The sequence below is a fragment of the Manduca sexta genome, unplaced genomic scaffold (assembly GCF_014839805.1).
Source record: "Manduca sexta isolate Smith_Timp_Sample1 unplaced genomic scaffold, JHU_Msex_v1.0 HiC_scaffold_2064, whole genome shotgun sequence".
Classification (NCBI taxonomy): domain Eukaryota; kingdom Metazoa; phylum Arthropoda; class Insecta; order Lepidoptera; family Sphingidae; genus Manduca; species Manduca sexta.
This window is the reverse complement of record NW_023592991.1, coordinates 1-21923: the sequence shown is the minus strand read 5'-3', so window position 1 is coordinate 21923 and position 21923 is coordinate 1. Positions and strand designations below refer to the sequence as shown.

Here is a 21923-nt window from a genome sequence, read left to right as displayed (position 1 = left end):
CGTTCGGCTCCTTGAGAGACGTAGTCGACCGGAGATTTGGTTATGGCTCGGACCATGTTCATTATATCGGCCGAGTACATGTTTGCATTCGGCACGGGTTTGGGGGGAATTTCCGTGGCCTGCGGGGGGGCAGGTTTCGGGTTTGGGGTTTTCGCGGGGGCCGATTTGGGGGGGGTGGTCCTAGTCGAGGCTGGGGGGGCGGGAGTGTCTCCGCCTGGGGTGGTGGCCTTCTTGGTTGGGAACCAAGGGTTGCGCACAGGGGCGGGGGCGAGCCTGAACTCCTCCCTGGGGGGGGGTGAGTGGGGCGGGTGCTTTGAGGCGCAGCCGATCTGGGGGATCGGGTAGGCCTCTTTTTGGGGGCGTGGGAACACCCGCGGTAGTTCGCCGGGTGGCCGGAGTTGCGGCAGTTGGTGCACGAAGGCGGCTCCGTGCACAATGTTCTGTCCTTGGGACGGGGGCAATCTACTGTGCCATGTTCACCGAGGCACTTGACACAGCGGGCTGGGAGTCTGCAGTTACGCGAGGAGTGCCCGTATTTCTGGCAGTTATGACACTGCCCTACTTCCCCTTTGTTGTGAGGGGTCTCTATTTTAAAGCCACTGAGGCCTGAAATGTCGCGTATCTCGTAGATACGCTTGACGTCATCGGCGGTAGCGAGAATGGCGAGAACCATCTCGTATTGAATGCCGGGGGCATTGGGGCGGGAGGGGCGGTGCATGCGGTGCACCTCGAGGGCTTGAATGCCCTTTTCGGCTAGGCCTTCTTTGACCTCTTGCGAGGACATTTGTTGGGGATGCCTCTGATAACGTAGCGGAAGCGACGTTCATCGGGGCGGGAGAAGGTGTAATAATAATAGTTCCTGTCATCCAGGAACTTTGTAAGGGCGCGGTGGTCATTGATAGTGGCGCTTTGGAGCGCCAGAAGTTGTTTGGACGTGATCCACTCATTGTGGGACAGTTGTATGCCAGCGCCGGTGATAAGCCTGAAGATGGCTTTGATGGTGAGCTCTTTGGGGAGCTGAAGGTAAAGTCGGGGAGGTTTCTTGGACCTCCCGGAGGGTTGCGCTTGTGAAGCGGGGGTGGATGCGTCGGGCGTATCCGGGCGAGAGCCAGCGGCTGGGGCGGTGGGTGAGGGGGGGGGGGGTGGTCAGCCTCCATGGGCGAGGCGGTGTCGCAGGGGACAGCCTTCTTCTTCTTCCTCTTGTTGCGCCTCACAGTTGTGAAGCCGTCGTCGTCGATTTCCGACGCCGAGGCCTCACACTGCGATTCGCAGGAGGAGGAAGCGGGGGAGGAGACGGGGCGTTTGGCCGGGGTGGGCGGGGCCACCGGTGCGCTAGTCGCGGGGGGAAGTTCGGTAGTAACCGGCGGGGGAGGGGGAGGGGTGTCGGGGGTCGCCATTTGGCGGGGGAGGAGGGGGGGAATGGTTAGTGGCACGGCGGGAGTCTGCGCGGCCTTCTTAAGTAATTCCGCGAATATCCCCCAGAGTTGGGGGTATTCCGGGATGGTGAGTAGGACGTCGTTGAGCGTCTCCTGGGGGCATACCATGGGCTCGGTGCCAGCCATATCGCCGGCTGGGACCGTGCCCACGTAGATTATTTTTGGGGCGCGAGCGAGTTCGTGAGCGTGCGTTCCGCCTGGGAAAGAACTCGCAAGAAACCAGGTGGCGTTCGCAGTCGTTTGCGCGGTACCGACGCGGAAGTCGCGGGGTTGTTAAATTTGAATTACGTCCCCCGGATGGGGGTGTCCGGGGGGAGTGCGTGTGTAGCCCTCCCTCGCCGGGGATAGGCGAGGGGGTGTGCGTCTATAGTGAGCCCTAAGCTTGTAGTCCCTTCGCCAATCTCAATGTGCGACGGGTCTCTAGCAAGCCGTGTAACGTAAACGTTAACGGTCCGGAGACCTCACGCCTAACCGTTACACGGGATGGATGTTGCGGGGATGGGAAGGGTTTGGAGGGCGATATGCGGGGGACCCTGTGGTGTGTCTCCACAGTTTCCTGGTCCGCACCCGTCCGGCTTCGCTTAAGCCCTGAAGGGGCGCAGCGCGGGCCGGGTCACCGCTAGCTCGGCTTGTTCTCACCGATAGGTTAAACCACCGAGCTAACCCTGAAGGGGCCTAAATTGTCGGAAACAGTAAATGGGGCGGAGCCCTGTCCTGAGAAGGACGCGGTTCGGCCCGTAGGTGGGTTTCGATTTACAACGGAACAATTGTTCCGTTGATTATCGGTTAACCCTGTCTGCAGCGCGGGGGCTGCGGGTCTTACCAATCGGGGTTGGCTGTCGTGTGCGTCACGTAGGTGCGACCGTCCTGCTCGAGAGCGCGATGTCGAATCTGTCGTGTTGTGTGTGTTCCTTCCGTTCGAACTCCATGCGCCCGTTTTTATACTGCCACGTACGACGAAAACGACGGCGCGGGTTGGGGAGGGGAGGAAGCGCGCGAGGAGAATGGTTGGGGGGGGGGGGGGGTATACTAACTTACTCACGCGGCTGTGATAGGCGGAACGCGACGGTGCTATAATAACCCACGGAGACAGCGAAAACGATGGCAATATAATAATGACACCGCAAGTTATCCTAAAACCCCTACCGCTACCGAGTTGATGCAATTTGCAGTCTCTTCAATTTCTTCTCTTTAAAAGAAAAAATAAATAAATAAATATATTTTTATAAATATAAAAAAATTCATCGATTCATCGATATTATAATTATTACCAGTAATTATGTTATTTTCTTTATAAAGTTAAGAAGGTAACTAACCTAAATTTGTTGCGTTAATATTATTAATATTTTATTAACAATATACACAAATCTATGTGTTTAGTGTTGAGTACGGTAATATTATTATGAATATAATATGCCATAAAGGTAATATATACTTAGTCTGTCGTTTACTTGCCGAGTCTCGTTTCGTAGACGATGTAAGAAACAAATTGTAATTATATTTTGAAATATATGCGGCCCTGAAAAGGGCCTTTTAATGATTAAAAGTCATGATGCGCGAATCACGCGTGCGTCAATTTCGCCTTCATTTGTAAATATAATAATATAAATGTTTCGCGATATTATGTGTTTCTAATAATATGCGAGGAGCGAGCTGCGATGCACGCGCGCACATTATTTTAAACACCCGTCGTGTTGAATAATATTTATTGTTATTATTATTATTATTATTCTACAACGATGACGACGACGACGTTGGTTGCAAGAGCGAACGGCGGCGTTTAAGCTCTCTCCCTCTGATTCTGCGCGCCAACTGTATATCCTTTGGCATGATGGTAACACGCTTGGCGTGAATGGCGCAAAGGTTCGTGTCTTCGAAAAGACCGACCAGGTAAGCTTCGCTGGCCTCCTGCAGCGCCATGACGGCGGAACTTTGGAAACGCAGATCGGTTTTGAAATCTTGCGCTATCTCACGAACCAAACGCTGGAACGGTAATTTGCGAATCAGAAGTTCCGTACTTTTCTGGTAACGACGGATCTCACGGAGAGCGACAGTGCCGGGCCTGTAACGGTGAGGTTTCTTCACTCCGCCTGTTGCGGGAGCACTCTTCCTGGCGGCCTTGGTCGCCAGCTGCTTACGTGGCGCTTTGCCACCGGTTGATTTTCTAGCTGTTTGCTTAGTACGCGCCATTGTGTTGATCAACCAACCAACCAAACAAACAAATAAATAAACAACGAACGAACGAACGAACGAACTCACAAAGCGATCGACCGTCACGCGCAGAGGTTTGATTAAGAATGTAAAACCATACCATTCGCGCGCGCCTTTTTATACCAAAACGCCGCAGTGGCCTGTAATCGTTCATCTTCCGTCCTTTTCTTTAGACTATATAATTTTTTATTTTTTTTTTCTCTCTTTAGATCTTATATTTAGATTAATTAATATAATATAAAATAATAATAATAATAATAATGTTATGAAAATAATGAATGGACATACATAATTCGTAGTCAATGCATTATTATTTTTTATTTTATATTTTCTTCTTTTAATTTTTAATCTTCTATATATAATTATTATTATTATTCATGCTTGTGTGTAGGTGATATTATTTGTTTATTTATTTTTGTATAATATATTATGTTACGTGGTCCAAAATAGTGTTATTTAATTTATTAAAATGGTAGGTAGGTAGTGTATTACAACTATATTTTAATATTTATTTCATGCAGGTATATATGTACCTATTACTCACATATTAAATTTTATTTTAAAACTCCACGTGCTCTCTAGGGTTCACCTACTATTATTCAGCACTTGAGAGCAGTTGAGAATTATTACAATGAATTTTGTATTATTTTATTACTTATTATAAATTATTATATTTATATTATTATTTTTTTTTTATTTATTTTTTTTTTGTGACGAGATGCCTTAAAGAAACAACAATACACATTACACACACACTCACAAAAACATCACACATCGTACGCACACAACATCGGATCAAATTAAATTATAATAATAACTTAACTTAATCTTCGTGCGTGCGTGCGTGCGCGTGCGAGCGTTTGAACTGTGATTTCATGAAATATATTGTGGCCCTGAAAAGGGCCTTTTGGATGACATAAGTTGTATGTATGTTCGGGTTGCGTGCATGCGTGCGTTTACGTACATACACACACACACCACCGATTTTACATTACTATCTAGCTAGTAGCTCTCACTTTGAACTGGTGTACTTGGTGACAGCTTTGGTACCCTCACTGACTGCGTGCTTTGCCAGCTCGCCTGGCAGAAGGAGACGTACAGATGTTTGCACCTCCCTGGATGTGATGGTGGAGCGCTTGTTGTAATGCGCCAGACGAGATGCTTCCGCAGCGATGCGTTCGAAAATGTCATTCACAAACGAGTTCATTATCGACATCGCCTTGCTGGATATTCCGGTGTCAGGATGGACCTGCTTGAGCACTTTGTAAATGTAAATTGCGTAACTCTCCTTCCTCTTGTGCTTCTTCTTTTCTTGTCAGTCTTAGAGATGTTCTTCTGCGCCTTGCCAGATTTCTTGGCAGCCTTGCCGCTGGTCTTGGGTGGCATATTGTGTTTTTGTTAAATGAAGTTGATTTAATTGAATGCAGTAACGACCGCGATATACCTCAATCGCAATGTGAATGCGCGATAAAATTTTTGGATTGACTCTACGTTTGTTAGCCTGGCAGGGCCGGCTTTTACAAACACACCGGACTTTCGGGTGAATGCTTTAGGCACTCGAACCCTTAAATTAAGTGACCATGCTGAGGGCGACCCTCTAAAGGGTCACGGCCTCGGCTCAGGACGGTCACTGAGAGATGATGTTTGGGGACATCAGCGATTAGGGGTTTACGCGAGGTGCACGGAGCGACCTACACAGTCTACCTAATCGTCTTCGCCGGCGCGCGGGCCGGCGGAACTAATCGAAGGGTCGGGAGGACGGGGAACGCGGCGAGGTCCTCGGCGGCGAGGACGGAACTGCGGTCGTGTGGAGTGTAGGAGCTTTAAGTGCTCGTGCTTTCGGCGGATGGCCAGAGTTATATCGTCCTCTGGATCTGTAAGGACAGAACGTGGACGCCTCCATTTCGCGCGGTCGAAAGGAGTGTATATGGACACGGACCTAATGAGCGGGTTCGGATGATTGACCGCCCGATCGAAATAGCGTCTGCTGGACATGTGCATGAAATGCCTGATGGTCGGCATATCGGTGTCCACGTGGAGGTTGCGATTGCGAACGTACCACGGGGCACCGAGTGCACGTCTTAAGAATTGATTTTGTAAAACCTGCATACGCTGAAGACGAGCAGGCGGTATGTGCGCGAACGCGGGCGACGCGTATGTCATTATCGGCCTAATACACGAGGTAAAGATCCGAATTTTGTTGCGGGTGGACAATTTGCTATTTTTGTTTATGAGCCAGTGCAGCTGGCTCATCGCGAGTGCGGCTCGCGCGCGTACCGCATTGACATGTGGGACGAAGGTCAGCTTCTGATCAAGTAGCACGCCTAAATACTTGACCTTCCTAGTCCAAGGAATGGCCTGTCCTGACATGACTATAGAAGCGAGAGGCGCTTGTACTCTGGTATGCCGAGTGAAAACTATAGCCTGACTTTTAGCGGGATTTATGGTGATGCGCCATCTGCGACACCACGCACCGAATAGATCGGCTGCGGATTGCAAAATGTGCACCAACTTGTCGGGGTTTCTATGTGAAGCATAGATTGCTGTATCGTCAGCGAAAAGCGCCAGATGGGCGTCTTCGAAGGATGGAATATCGCTTGTGTAAAGCGAGAATAGAAAAGGAGAGAGAGCGGAGCCTTGCGGGACTCCGGCAGAGATGGTGTGTCGGGAAGATAGGGTTCCCTCCACTCGATATTTGAATCCGCGATTCGACAAAAGTCTCGTATGATGTGCACGAGCTGTGTGGGCACATTGAGAGTGTACAGCTTAAAAAGTAAGCCGTTGTGCCACACTTTGTCGAATGCTTTTCAACATCGAAAAATATCGCGCCGGTAGGACGGTCGTACCTACGCTTAGTGTATACATGCTCCGTGATGCGGAGGACCTGATGCACGCAATTGTGCCTACTTCGGAAACCAAACTGTTCCGGAGGGAGCAGATTGTGGAGATGGGCTACTATTTTAAGACGGTCGAGGACGATCCGTTCATAAAGTTTCCCTAACGAACTGAGTAAACTAATCGGCCTATAAGAGGTCGGTGAAGATGCGGGTTTTCCCGGCTTGTGGATGCCTATGACTACTGCTTCTTTCCAGGCCTCAGGAAATATGCAGTTCTGAAAGGCTGCGTTGAAGATTGCAGCTAATATTTTGACTAAATGCTCCGGTAGCATTTTTAATAACCTGTTCGGGATTCCGTCAGCCCCGGGGGCTTTACGTCTTTTGAGTGCCTTGATCAGAATGATGACTTCTTCGGTCGTCACCGGAGCGAGGGGATCGAGCGGCGGCGAGTCGACATCCGGGCCGACGGCAACGATTTGATTTATGTTTAACGGACGCGGGGTAGGTAGAGGCGGAGGGTCGCGTTCCTACTTTCGACGTAAGTGTCCACCGCAACGACGATGTCGTTTTCTACGGGCGTATCGGTCAGGGAACATTGAGACTCCAGGCTGGAGGCCAAGAGCTCCGCTTTCTCGTCGTCATCAAACGCCGGGCGTTGATTCGGGCGATCGAGCGGAGGCATGGAGACTACATCCTTTCTCTTGAAGGAACGAACCAGTTGCCAAAAGGCCGTATGGGTCGGTTTGATTTCCGACAAACGTCTCTCCCATCCCGAATCGACGGCGCCTTGTATGCGACGTTTGGCCTCGCGTTGGAGGAAACGCGCAAGACGTCGTCGTTCCGGGACGGGTCGAGTCGCGCAGGCTTTGAGTGCCGCGTTTCGCCTCCCTCACCACCTCCCGCACGTCTTCGGGAAGGCGCCAGTGGTCGTGAATGGCCGCTGGCACCCTCTCGGAGCTTTCGCTGAGGGCGTGTTGCAGGTGGTCGGTGAAGGAGCGAATCGCACCGGTCGTTTCCTCACGAGAAACAATGTTGCTCGGAATCGCGTCGAGATCAGGGGATGAGGTGTCTGCGAGCTTGGTGCCTAGGAGGCGCCAATTCGTTTTCACCGTCATCGGACCGTTAGAGGCGTTAGGACCTGTGCCTGGGGGGTCGGTTTGGGGAACTAACTCAATGAGCACAGGTCTATGATCTGAATTTAACTCTTGTACCACCTGCAGGGAACGCACGCGGAGGCATACGTTCCTTACAAGCGCTATGTCGAGAATGTCGGGTCTATAAGAATCGTCTTGGTCGGGATAGTGAGTTGGCTCAGAAGGAGCCAAGATGCACATGTCTATATCTTCAAGACAACTCTCGAGGACTGTACCCCGACTGTTAGTCGAGTTGCAGCCCCAGAGAGTGTTCTTGGCGTTGAGGTCGCCCGCCAGAAGGACGGACTCCCCCATGCTGAGTAGGGTACGGATATCATTGGAGTGAAGCTCCTTAGTGGGTGAGAGGTAGGCCGAGATCAGAGTGATCGCCGGATGTCCTGTCATCGAAAGCCTACAGACTGAGACCTCAATGTTCCTTAGGTTATCGGGGGGATCGAGAGGTATGCAATGCAGGGACCTCCTATAATAAATGAGAGTGCCACCGAGAGGGCCACTGGTACGATCGTTACGCACCAGGTTGAAGTGCGCGAGGTTGGGGCTTCGATGAGCGGGTTTGAGAAACGTTTCCTGGAGGAGGAGAACGTCAAGATTATGATCGCGGACAAAATGTAGGAGTTCGGCCCGTTGGCCTTTAATACCATTTAGGTTGAAAAAACCCACTCTGAGGGAGCGGGGTTTGGACCGCGATGAGGGATTTCCGTTAGGTGAAGCCATTACGGAGCGAAAATTGTTTTCATCGTCAGCGAGATGATCCTACGCTGGATTTGGATGACCTCGGTACAGAGAACATCATCGGGGTGCCCTACTGCCCTGATGCGGGCGAGGACGCTATCTAATTGCCCATAGAGGGAGAGGATCTCTGGTGAGCAGATCGCGAAGGAGTCGATCGGCGCCGAGTACGTCGCCGCCACTTTCGGGTCGGAAGTGGACTGGGCCGCCTTGCGAGGGGCGGCTTTGGGAGCCGGAGGGGCTGAGGGACGACCAGCTGGGGCGGAGGTCGCAGATGTTTTGGCCGGGGGGGCGGGAGAGACTCCGGGAGAAACTCCGCCCTGGGCCTGGGAACGCGTGGCGGTGGGTACCGTGGTGGGAAACCACGGATTACTCACCGGGGCAGGGGCCAAAATGAATTTTTCGGCCTGAGGGGCCTTTTGCGCCTTAAGGGCCTGCTTGGCTTGGAAAGCCTTACTGTAGGATTTTTTGGGTGCCCGGGGGCACCCACGGTAGTTGGCCGGGTGGCCAGACTGCCTGCAGTTTGTGCACGAAGGCGGCTCCGTGCACAGGGTGCGGTCCTTGGGTCGCGGGCACTCTGGCGTGCCGTGCTCACCGAGGCACTTTACGCACCTAGCGGGGAGCCTGCAACCACGTGAATTGTGGCCGTACTTTTGGCAGTTGTGACACTGCCCTACGTTGCCTTTCTTGTGAGGGGACTCGATGGTGAAGCCACCGAGCCCTGAGATGTCGCGGATCTCATAGAGAGCCCTAACATCGTCGGGGGTTTTGAGTACTACCAGCACCATGTCGAATTGGATGCCTGGTTTCGTCACGCGTGATTGGCTGTGCATGCGGTGCACTTCTAGGGCGGTGATGCCCTTTGCCTGTAGGCCTTGTTTGACCTCATCGGTCGACATTTGCAGCGGGATGCCGCGAATAACGTATCTATACCGGCGCTCGTCCGGGAGCGCGTAGGTGAAGTAGTGATACTTCATCCTATCAAAATAAGTGGTCATTGACCTGTGGTCCGCGATCGAAGCGGGCTGTAGGGACAACAGCTGTTGAGCTCCGTTCCAGCTGTTCGTGGTGATGGCGATGTGTTGGCGACCCAACTCATCGAAAAAGTCATTGATTGCGATACCTGCAGGGAGTTGCAGGTTCACACGCGGGGGTTTTTTAGGCCCCTTGGGTGGCGACGACGTTGCCGACGCCGCCGAATTGGCGGGCTTAGAGGCCGCGGGACGCGCTGAAGGCGCGGGTTTCGAGACTGCGCGGGCGCAGAGGGCGCGGGGGGCGCGGAAGGCGCAGAGGCGTCGGAGCTCTTCTGCTTCTTCCTCCTACCGTGCCTCACCGTCGTGAAGCCGTCGTCGTCGGGGTCCGACAACGCGACTTCCGACTGCGTGGGGTCGGAGGAGGACGAGACAGGGCGCTTCGACGCCGCGTATTGGAGTTGGGGCGAGCCCGGGTCTGAGTCCATGGGGGCGGCGGGCGCGACGGCGCCGGACGCGCCCTCGGGTGCACTCGGTGCGACCGAGGGCTCGGCCGGCCCCGAAGCGATCGGCACCCCCGCGGAGCTCAGGATGGAAAGGACGGCGCCGCGGAACTCGTCGTCCGTTTTTAGTAGTACCAAAAAGGAGCGCATCATCTCTTTTTTTGAGTTGAGTGCCTCCTTTTCAGTGCCTTGGTCAGTCTCCATTGGTCTGGAGTCGGCCATTATACGGTCGATGCCAAACCACTGGATACTAGCGGGATAATGGGTTTGTTGGGGGCCGCGAGTGTGTTCGGGACCCGATGCGTTCCGCCTGGGAAGAACACACAAGAACCAGGCGGCTATCACATTTGGTTCGGCGCGGAATGCGACGCGAAAAAGACAAGAAGACGCGTGATTTTACGTCCCCGGGTGGGTGTGCCCGGGGTTGTGTGCGTGTGTTGACCCTCCCCGCCGGGTATAGGCGAGGGGGGATGTACTTATAATTAGGTGTGCCCTAAGCTGGTACCCCTTTGCCAATCTTAATGTGCAAAGGGTTCCTAACAATCCGTGCAACGTAAACGATATTGGGCCTTTTTAGGGGTCCGCACGCTCAACCGTTACACGGGATGGAATGTAAGGAAAGGTAGGGTCGGGAAGGAGATATGCGGGGGAAACTGTGGTGTGTCTCCACAGCTTCCTTATCCGCACCGTCCGGCTTCGCTTTAGCCCTGAGGGGGCGCAGCGCGGGCCGGGTCACCGCTAGCTCGGCTTGTTAGCACCGTTAGGTTTACCACCGAGCTAGCCCTGAAGGGGCAAAATTGCCGTAGAAACAGAAATTCGGGTGAGACCCTGTCCTGAAAAGGACGCGGCCGGACCCAGTAAGCGGACTCAGGTAGCAAAAAGGGACAATGCCCCTATTGTTACCGTCGTCCTTGGCGGCAGCGAGAACGCTGCGGTCGTTCCGAGTAGAATTCTCGGAATAGAACAATGGCATACCGAGCAGGTACTCGGTAAAACCAAAGTGACCGTTCGAAGCGGATGCTCAGAGCGGAATGTGTGCGCGATAAAATTTTTGGTATTAAAAAATATAATACTTTCGCGCGCAGAACGTTCAACGGGTGAGCCACGTTCACGTCCATCCAACGGCCAATCACAGCAGAGTGCGTCAGAGGAAAATGCGCTGCGCGACGGCACGGTGATGCGGCGGGAGTAAGTACGTAAGTAATAATAATAATAATAATAATTGTATTCATTTGGTTTTGTATTTTGTTTTTTTTTTTTGCTTTATTTTAACATAACCTACTATCGTATAAATAACATTATGTATGTGGGGTAGATAGATAGTAAAAGTAGACATTTTCTTTTGTGTTTTTTTTTTTTTTTTTTTTTTTAGTTAATACTTAAACTCAGTTCTATTTTCGGACGATTTTGGATGATTTTTTTTAGCACAAACATCATAATAGTATTATGTCGACCATCAAATACTACTGTGTATTAATTAATAATACATGAATATGTTCATTGCGAACTCGCCCTGAGTTTGGGCGAGTATTGATAGGTAGGTAGGTAGGTAGGTAGATTGGTTGGTTAATTATTGAGTCAGTGATAAGGTAAATATTATTTATCGTGTCATAATCTCAATTCTAGTGTATATTAGAGGTGAACAAATACTAATAATATTGTAGAATTAAACGTTCATTGTCGAAACGAAACATTATTTGTTACTCACTCATTACGTATACAATTGTATAAGTAAGTAATGAGTATATAGTAGATAGTAAGAATCATATTGCGGCCCTGAAAAGGGCCTTTTGTTTTGTCCATTTACCTAACAACTCACGCACGCGCTTTATTTATTAAATTTTTTTTATGTATGCGCGCGCGCGCTCACTCGCTCGCTCATGGTTTGCGACGTGCAACGCGTGCCCACGCAGCGTCGGTGTTACAGTTTTAGGTATTTTATAAAGGTATAATTAATTACTAACTAATTAATTAAGCCTTCTTCTCGGTCTTTTTGGGCAACAGCACCGCTTGAATGTTCGGCAACACGCCGCCCTGTGCGATGGTCACACCGGAGAGAAGTTTGTTTAACTCCTCGTCGTTTCTTATCGCCAATTGAAGATGTCTAGGTATGATTCTGGTTTTCTTGTTGTCCCTAGCGGCGTTTCCTGCCAACTCTAGAACTTCAGCGGCTAGGTGCTCCCATAACGGCGGCTAGATAAACAGGTGCACCGGCGCCAACGCGTTCCGCGTAATTTCCATTACGCAACAGTCTATGTATACGTCCCACGGGGAATTGCAGTCCGGCACGGTTAGAACGAGACTTGACCTTCCCCTTGACTTTGCCGCCTTTACCACGTCCAGACATGATGTAGTGTTGTTGTTTTTAAATCAAAAACAAAAAAAGAAAAGAATATAGAACGCAAATGTACGTGCTATATAATATTATGTTATATTACACTGCTATACGATACGATACGTTACGATGCGCTCTCGAATAAAGTGATATAGTTAAAAAATAACGCGTCCCCCGGTGTTTATATTCTGCACTTACTACGCGTAATAGTGGTGGGAGCGAGATCGAGCGCGTTAAAATAGACCAATCACGATCGTTCGCCGCTTGCGCGGCGAGCCAATAAGCCGCGCGGCTGTCGGTCATGCCGTGACGGCCACAAAACTAAACGAAACTTCGAATTTTACAATATGACGTACACACAATACAACACACAATATAATATTGTAATATAATAATATATTATATTAGGTGCGATTATATTAAGTATTTTCCCTCACATATTTTTTTTTTTCTTATATAATATATAGCTATTCAGTAAAATCCAAAATATTATAATATAATTCGGCCACTCGTGCGATTTGTATGTCAATGTCTATATGTATGTATATTGTATGAATTCATCGTAAAAATGGAATTCTTACGTCCCACCAAATTGAACGAATCAATAAATAAAATAAAAAAAAAAAAAAAAAATGAGTAGGTAGATAGATAGGTAGATATGCAGTCAGGTATATTACATTATAATAATACATATACATATTATGTATGTGTATGTATGTATGCATGTAAAGACTTCGTCATCTTGTCGAACTTAAGAAACTTAATGTTAAAATTCACACTTATTATATTATATAATAATAAATAAGTGCGTAGATTGGATTTGAAATATTTGTTAGCCCTGAAAAGGGCTGTTGTATGTGTATATGTTTGTGCGTCATGGATCGCACACGCGCGCGCCTCCTCGCGTTCCGTCACAATAATAATAATCATATTTGTACTTGTTGATGTTGATGATGTTGTTATTAATGTGACTTGAACGCGACGACGACAACGGCAATGGCAATTTACGCAGGTGCATTGTGAGCATATCGCGTTCACTTTTGGCGGCTGAAGCTTTCTTGGCGGCCGGCTTGGAGGCCTTGCCTGCAGAGGCTGAGGCGGCCGCCTTCTTGGGCTTAGGAGCTTTAGGTTTCTTGGTTGGCGGTTTGGCGGATTTCTTGGCCTTCGGTGCGGCTGCGCTTTTGGCCTTACCCTGTGCTGCAGCTTTCTTCGCTGCGGTCGCCGGCTTCTTTTTGGCAGCTGCGGCTTTCTTGTCTCTCGTCGCGGCGGCGGCGGCGGCCGAGGAAGATGAAGATTTCGATTTAGCCGGCGACGTTGCGGACGATGACGACGCGTTCGCCCCACCACCTGCAGCGGCAGCAGCGGCCGCGGCTTTTAGATCTGCTGCCTGCTGCCGCCGCTGTCGCCTTCTTAGATTTACCACCGGCCGACGCGGCAGCGCCGCTCGCAGTGTTGCCCTTCGATCCGGCTTTTCTTCCAGGTCCACCGCCTGCGCCGCTGCCACCGCTGCCACCGCTGCCGCCGCCGACACCGCCGGCTGATTTTTGATTTTTCGACGCTGCAGATTTTGATTCAAGTTTGAAAGATCCAGAAGCGCCCTTGCCTTTTGTTTGTATAAGTGTGCCCGATTCGACGGCGCTCTTCAAATATCTTCTAATGAAAGGTGCCAATTTTTCAGCGTCCACTTTGTACTGGACGGCGATGTATTTCTTGATTGCCTGCAACGATGATCCGCTTCGTTCCTTCAGCTCTTTTATAGCATTGTTCACCATTTCTGATGTCTTCGGATGTGTAGGTTTAGCTTTGGGCTTCTTTGCGGCAGCGCCTGCAGCGGCCGCCTTCGCGGTAGGTTTCTTTGCCGGGGTTGCCGGTGCTGGGGCTTCGGTTGCAACAGCTGTGTCTGCCATATTTTTTTCTTTTTTTGGTTGTTTTTCTCAAATTATGCACAACAATACGCGCGCAACATACACTCCACCACAACGATGATAATAATAATAATAATTATTATAGTAGTAATAATATTATTATTATTTTTACAATAATATTAATAGTAGTAGTACAAGTATGTAGTAGTAAGTAGTATTATTATTATATTAAAATGCTGCAATTGTTTTTAAATACAATACAAAAAGAGTTCACACGACGTCAGATGTCGCCACTAGGTTGGTAGAAATTTTCATTAGCTGACACGCGGCTATACCGTAAGGAGAGCCTTTGCGGCGCGAGACGATTTCACGTACGAACAGTTGGAACTTTTCACTAACATCAGTCTGTTTAAATTGAATTTTAACATTGTTTTCATATATTCATCAATTAAACGTTTATGCGCCCTCATTCCCCATGAACTGATTTATTTATCTCAAAACATATATACACGATATGATCGTCCGTTATCTGAGTAAAGTTGTTTATTTTCGCCACTCGGTAACGTGTTCACGTGTAGTCATGTTTAAAAGTTATATATCTCTAAAATACGAAACAATGGAGTGCTGATTGTTATTCAAATAAATGGCTAAATGTATAACGTTATATAATTGAAACAATAATAATTGCTCATCAACATTTCCTAACATTAAAACGACACACAAATGAGAGGGTGGTAAAACACACACAAACGCGCACACACACGTCAGCGGCACCACGAGCAGCAGCAGCAGCATCAGCAGCGAGCGCAGCATCAGTCGGGCAGTCGGGCGCGAGGCGAAGTGCGTGGAAGCAAAAAGAAAAAAAAAAATGTGTGTGTGATTTTGATAATTGAATAATAATAATATAATATAATTTAATTAGTTAGTGGCGTCGGTCGGCTTGCTGTCTCTCTGGCTGGCTGGCTGGCTATCGGGGTGGCCTACGTTGTTTAGCAATGATGGACGGAATTATTGAATGTTTAAATAATTTGTCTGCCTGTCTGTGCCTGTCTGTGTGTCTGTGCGTTAAGTATAAATTTTAGAGAACCACTAACACTCACGAACGCACATACATCATACATACATACATAAATAAGTACACATTCAGATCAGAGTATCGTTAATAATTTACAATTTTTATATAATATTATAATGTAATAATATATAATATACCTAACGCAATATTATTATGTTTAGTTCAATACGTACAATAAATACACATACGAGTACATTAACTAAGTGTACAGTGCACACTGTAGGTGCGTACCTACCCCTGGGTACATAGGTACTTGGTTACTTAATAATAATAAAGCGAACTAGTCGAGTCAGTAAGTCAGTCAGTCATTATTATTAAGAACAAATAGTAGAAGTTATCGTATCGCTTACCTATCTATTTATATTATTTAAAATAGAACTAACTAAATCAGTTACTATTATAACTTGCGTGATAATGAATAATGTCTTTATTCAATTGTTAGTTTTAGGTTTATTTATTTTTTTATTATTCACTCTGTTTTCGCTCAATTTCGACATACAACGCGAAACATAAGTATCATAAGTCATGCATTTCCTTCTCGTAGCGTTCGGGGAGAGGGGGGGGGGGGGGGGGGTGTCTCACACACGAAGAATATACACATATCGTCAAGTCGGCTGGAAGTACATGATCAATAATTATCATTAAAATTACCAACCTACGTATTAATATTTGAAGTAATACAAGAAGTAGAATTCATTATTTTATCGATTAGAAACTTAGGTACACACATAATATGATTATATTATGTAATTATAATGAACAATTTGCGGCCCTGAAAAGGGCCTTTTGTCAGTTCGGTGTGTTACAGTCGTCACATGGCGCGCAGAACGTCGTCCTAGTTCTCCTCGTCGTCGTCGTCGTCGTCGTCGTCGTCGTCGTCGTCGCCGCCGCCGCCGCCGCCGTTGTTGTCGTCGTTGTTGTTTTTATTTTATTTTTTGTGCGCGGCCTTCACATTGTACGCATTATATAATATTTGTGTCGTTGTATTTATTGATTATGATCTTACAATAGGTATTCGCATGTTCAATTTTCGCGTACAATGCGAGATTCGCTCACGCTCAAGTGACTGACGACGTACGATCGAACGAACGAAACGAACGGGCTGACGGACGGACGGACGATTTACGCATTCATCATGAGAGACTTAACCGCCGAAACCGTAGAGCGTGCGTCCCTGTCGTTTCAGAGCGTACACGACGTCCATAGCGGTGACAGTTTTCCTTTTGGCGTGCTCTGTGTACGTGACGGCGTCACGAATTACGTTCTCGAGGAACACTTTAAGCACACCGCGAGTTTCTTCGTATATCAAACCGGAGATACGCTTCACTCCACCTCTGCGTGCCAAACGGCGAATGGCAGGCTTCGTGATACCCTGGATGTTGTCACGAAGAACTTTCCTGTGACGTTTCGCTCCTCCTTTCCAAGACCTTTGCCTCCCTTGCCGCGACCGGTCATTGTTGTTGTTTTGGTTTAGTTTGATTCGATTATGTTACGTTGTGTTAGATCCGTTCGGCAGACAGTCCGCACGAAATATGTTCCGTTCGAATTTTTTTTTTTTTTTTTTTTTTTGTATGGCTACCGCTGATAGCCTGACGCGAGTCGGCTTATTCAGCTACACCGGTCTTCCGGGTGAACGCTTTAGGCGCTCCAGCCCGTTTAATTTAAACGACCACGCTGAGGGCACCCCGAGTGGGGTACGGACCTCGGCTCAGGGCGGTCGTTGGGAGAGGACAGAGACATCATCGATTAGGGAATGATTTTTGTATCCTAGCTCGTGACGTCCGCGGGGACGTCAGAGTTTGCATCAACACTCGGGTTGATATTGACAGGGTCGGGAGGGCGGGGGCGCGGCGAGGTCCTCGACGGCGAGGACGGAAGCGCGGTCTTGTATCGTGTGTGAGTTTCAATAACTCGTGCTTACGTTTGATGGCCAATGTGATCGCGTCGTCTGGGTCGTTCAGGACAGAGCGCGGGCGTCTCCATTTCGCTCGATCGAATGGAGTGTAAATGGATGCTAAGCGGATTAGCGGGTTTGGGTGGTTGGCTGCTCGGTCGAAATAGCGCCTGCTGTTCATCTGAATGAAGTGCCTGATGGTCGGCATGTCGGTGTCCACATGGAGGTTGCGGTTGCGAACGTACCATGGGGCACCGAGTATATGACGGAGAAATTTATTTTGAACAACTTGCAGTCGCTTAATTCGGCCGGGCAGAATGTGGGCGAATGCGGGCGAAGCGTAAGTCATTATCGGCCTAACACACGTGGTGAAGATCCTAATCTTATTACGGATGGACAGTTTACTTTTTCTGTTAACGAGCCAATGGAGCTGGCCTAACGCGAATGCGGCTCGCGCACGTACCGCATTTACGTGTGGGATGAAGGTCAGTTTCCTGTCAAGGATCACTCCTAGGTATTTGGCTTTATCAGTCCATGGGATGGGCTGAGAAGCCATCTTGACTGGGGTGGGGGGTTCAATGGGGCGTTTGCCCACATTGAAGAATATGGCCTGGCTTTTATGGGGTTTATGGTGATACGCCACCAGCTGAACCACGCGCCGAGTTCGTCGGCGGCGGCCTGCAAGGTGCGTATCACCTGTGAGGGGTCTCTACCGGAAGTGTAGATTGCGGTGTCGTCCGCGAAAAGAGCCAGGTGGACTTTTTTGGGCTTCGGTATGTCGCTGGTGTACAGCGAGAAGAGGAAGGGGGATAGCGCGGATCCTTGGGGACCCCGCTGTTATGGTGCGGCGGGAAGAAAGAGTTCCTTCCACGCGGTAGCGGAAACCGCGGTTCGACAAGAGAAGTCTCGAATGATGTGCACGAGCTGTGTGGGCACATTGTGTTTGTACAGCTTGAAAAGCAAGCCGTTGTGCCACACCTTGTCGAATGCTTTCTACATCGAAGAAGAGGGCAGCGGTGGGGAAGCCGTGTCTGGCTTTATCATGAATGTGCTCCGTGATGCGGAGTATTTGGTGGAGGCAACTATGCCTAGTGCGGAAGCCGAATTGCTCCTCGGGAATCAGGTGTTGTTGGTGGGCCACTAGGCGAAGTCGATCGAGCACAATGCGCTCGTATACCTTTCCCACAGTGCTAAGGAGACTGATGGGTCGGTAGGAAGCAGGGTCTTTGGGGGCTTGCCGGGTTTGTGGATGCCATCACTACTGCCTCCTTCCACTCTTGTGGAAACAGGCAGTTGCGAAAGGCGGCATCAAAGATGGCAGTGAGTATTTGGATCAAATGCTCAGGGAGCATTTTGAGAACTCGGGTGGGGATTCTATTTTCCGGGGGCTTTTCGTATTTTGAGTGCCTTGATCAGTGAGACGCCTTCTTCTATCCGCCCCGGGGCGAGGGGTCGGGCGGCGCGTCGACGTCCGGGTCGGTGTTGGCGAATGTTGGTCGCGAGTTTGGTGTCGGCGGTGGGATAGAGTTCCTACTTTCGACTAGCTCGTTAACCCTAATGAGTTGGGCAGGATTTACCGGGACTGTGTCGAGCGAACACTGAGATTCCAGGCTGTCGGCAAGTAGTTCCGCTTTTCGTCGTCATCGAACGCCGGGCGTTGATTTGGACGGTCGAGCGGAGGCATGGAGACTACATCGCCCCTTCTGAAGGAGCGGCATAGTTGCCAGAAGGCCATGTGGGTCGGCTTTATGTCACTGAGGTGGTTTTCCCAGCTCGCATCGACGGCCCCCTTTTATGCGGCGTTTGGCCTCCCCTTTGGAGGAAACGCGCCAGACGCCGCCGATCCGGGCTGGGATCGGTTGCGCAGGAAGCTTTAAGGCTGCGTTCCGCTTCCTCACTCACACCGTACGTCGTCAGGGATGTGGCAGTAGCTGGGTACAGTCACTGGCACCTCCCTTGAGCTTTCGCTCACGACGTGTTGTAGGTGATTGGTGAGGGAGCGGACCGCCGCCCTGGGGTCTCCCTCGGGGGTGACAATATTGGCTGGGATCGCGGAGAGATCACTGGATGTGGTGGACGCGAGCTTGGCGCCCAGGAGGCGCCAGTCCGTTTCCATCCTCATCGGGGCGTTAGGACCTGTGTCGTTGGGGCCTAATTGGGGAACGAAATCCATGATCACAGGTCTGTGGTCGGAGGTCAACTTCTTGTAGCACCTGCACAGAACGCAGGCGGAGGCTTACGTTCTTTACAAGCGCTATGTCGAGTATGTCGGGTCTGTGGTTGTCGTTAAGGTGACTATAATGGGTGGGTTCGGTTGGGGCTATTATATCAAATTCAGAGCACTCCAGAATACTCCAGTGCTCTGCCTTTCGGGTTGGTCGAATTGCAGTGCCAGAGGGTGCTCTTGGCGTTGAGGTCACCCGCCAGAAGGACGGATTCCCCCATGTCTAGGAGATGTTTAATGTCTGTGGAGAGAAGCTCCTTAGTGGGGAAAGGTAAGCTGAGAGGATGGTGATTGGGATGTGTCCCGTCATTGCTAGCCTGCAGGCCGAAACCTCAATGTTGCTCAAATCCACGGGGATCAAGTGGGATGCAGTGGAGGGACTTTTGTAATAAATGAGTGTGCCACCTTGAGGGCCACTAGTACGGTCGTTGCGAATTAGACCGTAGTTGGGGAGGTTGGGGTTACGCCTGTGGGTTTGAGAAACGTTTCCTGGATGAGGAAAACGTCTAATTCGTTATTGCTGGCGAAGTGTGCCAGTTCGGTGCGTTGACCGTCAATGCTGTTGGCGTTGTAGTACCCCACTCTGAGGGAGCGGGGCTTAATTCGGGATTGGGGAGAAACTGCGTTGGGAGCCATTTATGATGTTGCTCCAAAGATGATGCTCACCAAGTACTGACGATGTTGGTGATATAGATCGGCGATTTCGTCGAGAAGAGTTTGGTCAGGGTGGCCCAGTACTCTGAGCTTATGGACGCGTTCGGCTACTAGAGAGAAGTAGTCGACCGGAGATTTGGTTATGGCTCGGACCATGTTCATTATATCGGCCGAGTACATGTTTGCATTCGGCACTGGTATTGGGGAATTTCCGTTGCCTGCGGGGGCAGGTTTCGGGTTTGGGGTTTTCGCGGGGCCGATTTGGGCGGGGTGGTCCTAGTCGAGGCTGGGGGTGCGGGAGTGTCTCCGCCTGGGTGGTGGCCTTCTTGGTTGGGAACCAAGGGTTGCGCACAGGGCGGGGGCGAGCCTGAACTCCTCCTGAGGGGGTGAGTGGGGCGGGTGCTTTGAGGCGCAGCCGATCTGGGGATCGGGTAGGCCTCTTTTGGGGGCGTGGGAACACCCGCGGTAGTTCGCCGGGTGGCCGGAGTTGCGGCAGTTGGTGCACGAAGGCGGCTCCGTGCACAATGTTCTGTCCTTGGGACGGGGCAATCTACTGTGCCATGTTCACCGAGGCACTTGACACAGCGGGCTGGGAGTCTGCAGTTACGCGAGGAGTGCCCGTATTTCTGGCAGTTATGACACTGCCCTACTTCCCCTTTGTTGTGAGGGGTCTCTATTTTAAAGCCACTGAGGCCTGAAATGTCGCGTATCTCGTAGATACGCTTGACGTCATCGGCGGTAGCGAGAATGGCGAGAACCATCTCGTATTGAATGCCGGGGGCATTGGGGCGGGAGGGGCGGTGCATGCGGTGCACCTCGAGGGCTTGAATGCCCTTTCGGCTAGGCCTTCTTTGACCTCTTGCGAGGACATTTGTTGGGGATGCCTCTGATAACGTAGCGGAAGCGACGTTCATCGGGGCGGGAGAAGGTGTAATAATAATAGTTCCTGTCATCCAGGAACTTTGTAAGGGCGCGGTGGTCATTGATAGTGGCGCTTTGGAGCGCCAGAAGTTGTTTGGACGTGATCCACTCATTGTGGGACAATTGTATGCCAGCGCCGGTGATAAGCCTGAAGATGGCTTTGATGGTGAGCTCTTTGGGGAGCTGAAGGTAAAGTCGGGGAGGTTTCTTGGACCTCCCGGAGGGTTGCGCTTGTGAAGCGGGGGTGGATGCGTCGGGCGTATCCGGGCGAGAGCCAGCGGCTGGGGCGGTGGGTGAGGGGGAGGGGTGGTCAGCCTCCATGGGCGAGGCGGTGTCGCAGGGGACAGCTTCTTCTTCTTTCTCTTTGTTGTGCTCTCACAGTTAGAAGCCGTCGTCGTCGATTTCCGACGCCGAGGCCTCACACTGCGATTCGCAGGAGGAGGAAGCGGGGAGGAGACGGGGCGTTTGGCCGGGGTGGGCGGGGCCACCGGTGCGCTAGTCGCGGGGAAGTTCGGTAGTAACCGGCGGGGAGGGGAGGGTGTCGGGGGTCGCCATTTGGCGGGGAGGAGGGGGAATGGTTAGTGGCACGGCGGGAGTCTGCGCGGCCTTCTTAAGTAATTCCGCGAATATCCCCAGAGTTGGGGGTATTCCGGGATGGTGAGGAGGACGTCGTTGAGCGTCTCCTGGCATACCATGGGCTCGGTGCCAGCCATATCGCCGGCTGGGACCGTGCCCACGTAGATTATTTTTGGGGCGCGAGCGAGTTCGTGAGCGTGCGTTCCGCCTGGGAAAGAACTCGCAAGAAACCAGGTGGCGTTCGCAGTCGTTTGCGCGGTACCGACGCGGAAGTCGCGGGTTGTTAAATTTGAATTACGTCCCCCGGATGGGGTGTCCGGGGAGGTGTAGCCCTCCTCGCCGGGGATAGGCGAGGGGGGGTGTGCGTCTATAGTGAGCCCTAAGTTTGTAGTCCCTTCGCCAATCTCAGTGTGCGACGGGTCCTTAGCAAGCCGTGTAACGTAAACGTTAACGGTCCGGAGACCTCACGCCTAACCGTTACACGGGATGGATGTTGTGGGATGGGAAGGGTTTGAGGGCGATATGCGGGGGACCCTGT

The 21923-nt window shown here is 50.6% G+C and overlaps 3 protein-coding genes and 2 pseudogenes across 3 annotated transcripts; all 5 read right to left on the bottom strand.

Moving 5' to 3' along the window:
* Positions 1 to 2948: 2948 nt before the first annotated feature.
* On the bottom strand, positions 2949 to 3895 carry LOC119191885 (histone H3-like). The gene has a single exon (XM_037445742.1). The coding sequence runs from the start codon at positions 3624 to 3626 to the stop codon at positions 3168 to 3170; it is 459 nt and encodes a 152-aa protein (XP_037301639.1). The 5' UTR covers positions 3627 to 3895; the 3' UTR covers positions 2949 to 3167.
* A 637-nt stretch (positions 3896 to 4532) lies between these two features.
* On the bottom strand, positions 4533 to 11092 carry LOC119191887 (histone H2B-like). The gene is given in 3 exon segments (XM_037445743.1): positions 4533 to 4956; positions 4959 to 5121; positions 10891 to 11092. Coding segments are annotated over 2 exon segments (372 nt in total). The 5' UTR covers positions 5034 to 5121; positions 10891 to 11092; the 3' UTR covers positions 4533 to 4659.
* Positions 11093 to 11188: 96 nt separating this feature from the next.
* On the bottom strand, positions 11189 to 12546 carry LOC119191886 (annotated as a pseudogene).
* Positions 12547 to 13050: 504 nt separating this feature from the next.
* Positions 13051 to 14888, bottom strand: LOC115454466 (histone H1B). Its single transcript, XM_037445744.1, is given in 2 exon segments — positions 13051 to 13539; positions 13541 to 14888. Coding segments are annotated over 2 exon segments (1032 nt in total). The 5' UTR covers positions 14084 to 14888.
* Positions 14889 to 15879: 991 nt separating this feature from the next.
* Positions 15880 to 16672, bottom strand: LOC119191888 (annotated as a pseudogene).
* Positions 16673 to 21923: the final 5251 nt, after the last annotated feature.

Bases quoted from the DNA above. Each gene is read 5' to 3' on its own strand.
- LOC119191885 (XM_037445742.1), bottom strand. From the start codon at position 3,626: ATGGCGCGTACTAAGCAAACAGCTAGAAAATCAACCGGTGGCAAAGCG.